The following is a 2,671-nucleotide window of genomic DNA, read 5'->3' as shown; positions in this document are numbered from 1 at the left end:
CACCCCCCAGGGGGGATGGTCACGCCGCAATCCCTTCTCCTCCATTCTCCTCTCGGGATCTTGGGCACGCACACACACGCGCCCGGCGTGAGATTTAAGCCACCGGGTCCGAGACGCGAACCGCGGTCGACTACGTGGGAGTCCAGCGACATAGCCATTACGCTAACTGCTGGTTCCCGATATCACTTTTTTGTTTCAGGTTTATTTCATTCTACCTGAAAACACACAAGTAACACTATAGGCTCCTATCTGCTAAATGTTAGAGCTGCCCTAATGAGGCCTATGGGTAGAAAGTGTTAGGTTATGTTATATGAAAAATTCCATTGCTGTGGCTATTAATGTAAGGAAGCTCAAAATAGAATTCCTAATGAAGAGAGTAAAGTCCATTTACTCAGAGGTGGTTTACTTTATTTCATAACCAGATCAGTTTCTGTCTCTGGGATTTCCTGGTTCACAGCCCCTAGATCTGAAGAAAGGAAGGTGGGGGGTATTGGGAGTGAGGGGCAGTAGAGGAAATTCCTGGCATGAGGAAAGCATAGTGAACAGAGGGGGGCTTATCCTAGAGTGATAACAGTTCAGAGCAAGGTCTTTGGAGTCAGATCTGGACTTGAGCACCAGCTTCACAGTTAGCTGTGACCCGAGGAAGTGGCTGCCGCACTGTGAAGTGCTCACTAGTGACAGTTCTTGTTAGTGGGTATTTCCTTTGCAAAAAGGAATCGCTAGGCGCTACATGTTTGATTCTACTTAACACAGTTACTCATAGAATCATGTAGCAGATGTACAGGAATGTAATGGTACCTTTTTATTTTTCAGGGTTCTGACATCAAAGCTCTTGAGATTAATAATGGCCGGGAAATCCTCACTTTTTAAAGTAATTCTCCTTGGAGATGGTGGAGTAGGGAAGAGTTCTCTTATGAACAGATATGTAACTAATAAGTTTGATACCCAGCTCTTCCATACAATAGGTGTGGAATTTTTAAATAAAGATTTAGAGGTGGATGGACATCTTGTCACCATGCAGATTTGGGACACAGCCGGTCAAGAGCGATTCCGCAGCCTGAGGACACCGTTTTACAGAGGTTCTGACTGTTGCCTGCTTACTTTTAGTGTCGATGATTCGCAAAGCTTCCAGAACTTGAGTAACTGGAAGAAAGAATTCATATATTATGCAGATGTGAAGGAGCCCGAAAACTTCCCTTTTGTGATTTTGGGGAACAAGATTGACATAAGTGAACGGCAGGTGTCTACAGAAGAAGCTGAAGCCTGGTGCAGAGACAACGGCGACTACCCTTACTTTGAAACAAGTGCAAAAGATGCCACGAATGTGGCAGCAGCCTTTGAGGAAGCAGTTCGAAGAGTTCTTGCTACCGAGGATAGGTCTGATCACTTGATTCAGACAGACACGGTCAATCTTCATCGAAAGCCCAAGCCTAGCTCATCTTGCTGTTGATCATTAAAGGGATTGTTGGTGTCTTCTAACCAAACTCACACATATACACAAGATAAACACAAAGGTGGAGAAGAGAATTAGCATTTTCAGCAGTGTATCATGTACTAATAAACTAACTTTATGGCTGCTGCTTTAGTTGGTGGGAGAAGGGACACATTGACTCACAGAGGAATCTATTTACTCAGTAATGGTACCCTGCATTTATAAATTGTAATGGTTGTCTAATAACAGTCTTTAATTTAAATATGTAAGTTACCTAATAAGTGAGATGACCATGACTTTAATTATAATTAAAAGAAAAAACTTAACCATTCTAGAAGTTACACTTGGATTGTTTTTCCCTGGGGAAATGGAGAACTACTTTTTGTATGTGTATATTTTTATGTAATTACCATTCTATTCTTGGTTCTGGGGAAAAGTTTCCTAAAGCAATAATGTTAGATATTAAAGATTAAAATCTAATGCATTTGCAATGCATTGTTACTTCATTTGATTACTTCATTCTCTTAAAAATGACCTAACTGTTCATGTTTTCATTCTCTGTATCATTAGAATTGATCTCACTAGTAATCACTTGTGTGCCACACATGCAACCCCCTCCCTCCCCACCTGTCCTCAGAAGCTAACTTTATTACTTTTGGAGGAAATGCTAAGAAAGATTGTACTGGGCCAGCATGTGGCAAGGCACTGACTTCCCATGTGGGTGACCATAGTTTGAGTCCTGGACCCTGTGGCTTGAAAGTCAGGCTGGGCACAAAATCCCAGGAGAATACAAGAGAAGGGATTGCAGCATGGCCATCTCCCCCCCCCCAAAGGCGATTTCCTACTTTCCCTCTCACTGTCTCTCTCTCTCTCTCCAGAGAGTGCATGTGCCCTGTGGCAGGAAAAAAAAAAAAAAAAGAACAGAACAAACCGTTAAAATTGTACTTTGTAAGAGGTAAATGAAAACATCTTTATTTGGTCATATATTTAGAATCTTCTTTATCAATGAATGTCGTTCAGTGATTTGCTCTCAAGGAGATTTTGTTATCCTAAACAAACTTGCAGACTTGTTATAATGACGACTTGATAAGGTGGATTGAGGTCTTTTGTGGCTCAAGTTCACTTGCTATGCAATTGACGACTCTCTGATCCTACAGAGGCAACCCAAGTCCAGACTGCAGTTAGCATGGATGGCATCCTCAGCTGTGGACTGGTGCCTTTTTTAAGGAACATGCAGGG

At 42.2% G+C, this 2,671-nt stretch overlaps 1 protein-coding gene across 7 annotated transcripts in view; it reads left to right on the top strand.

Annotated features, from left to right (window-relative positions):
• Window positions 1–2,055, top strand: part of RAB9A (RAB9A, member RAS oncogene family) — a 49,101-nt gene extending 47,046 nt beyond the window's left edge. For all 7 annotated transcript variants that reach the window (XM_014585652.2, XM_006172011.2, XM_006172015.2 and 4 more), the window contains one exon: window positions 814–2,055. In XM_014585652.2, coding sequence (XP_014441138.1) covers window positions 845–1,450 — 606 coding nt within the window. In that variant the 5' untranslated portion in view covers window positions 814–844 and the 3' untranslated portion in view covers window positions 1,451–2,055. The remainder of the gene's footprint in view (window positions 1–813) is intronic.
• The last annotated feature ends 616 nt before the right edge of the window (window positions 2,056–2,671 follow it).

The sequence above is a fragment of the Tupaia chinensis genome, unplaced genomic scaffold, assembly GCF_000334495.1.
Source record: "Tupaia chinensis unplaced genomic scaffold, TupChi_1.0 Scaffold150243_1, whole genome shotgun sequence".
Lineage (NCBI taxonomy): Eukaryota > Metazoa > Chordata > Mammalia > Scandentia > Tupaiidae > Tupaia > Tupaia belangeri.
Note: the sequence above shows the minus strand (reverse complement) of the source record. Positions and strands in the feature narration are given on the sequence as shown.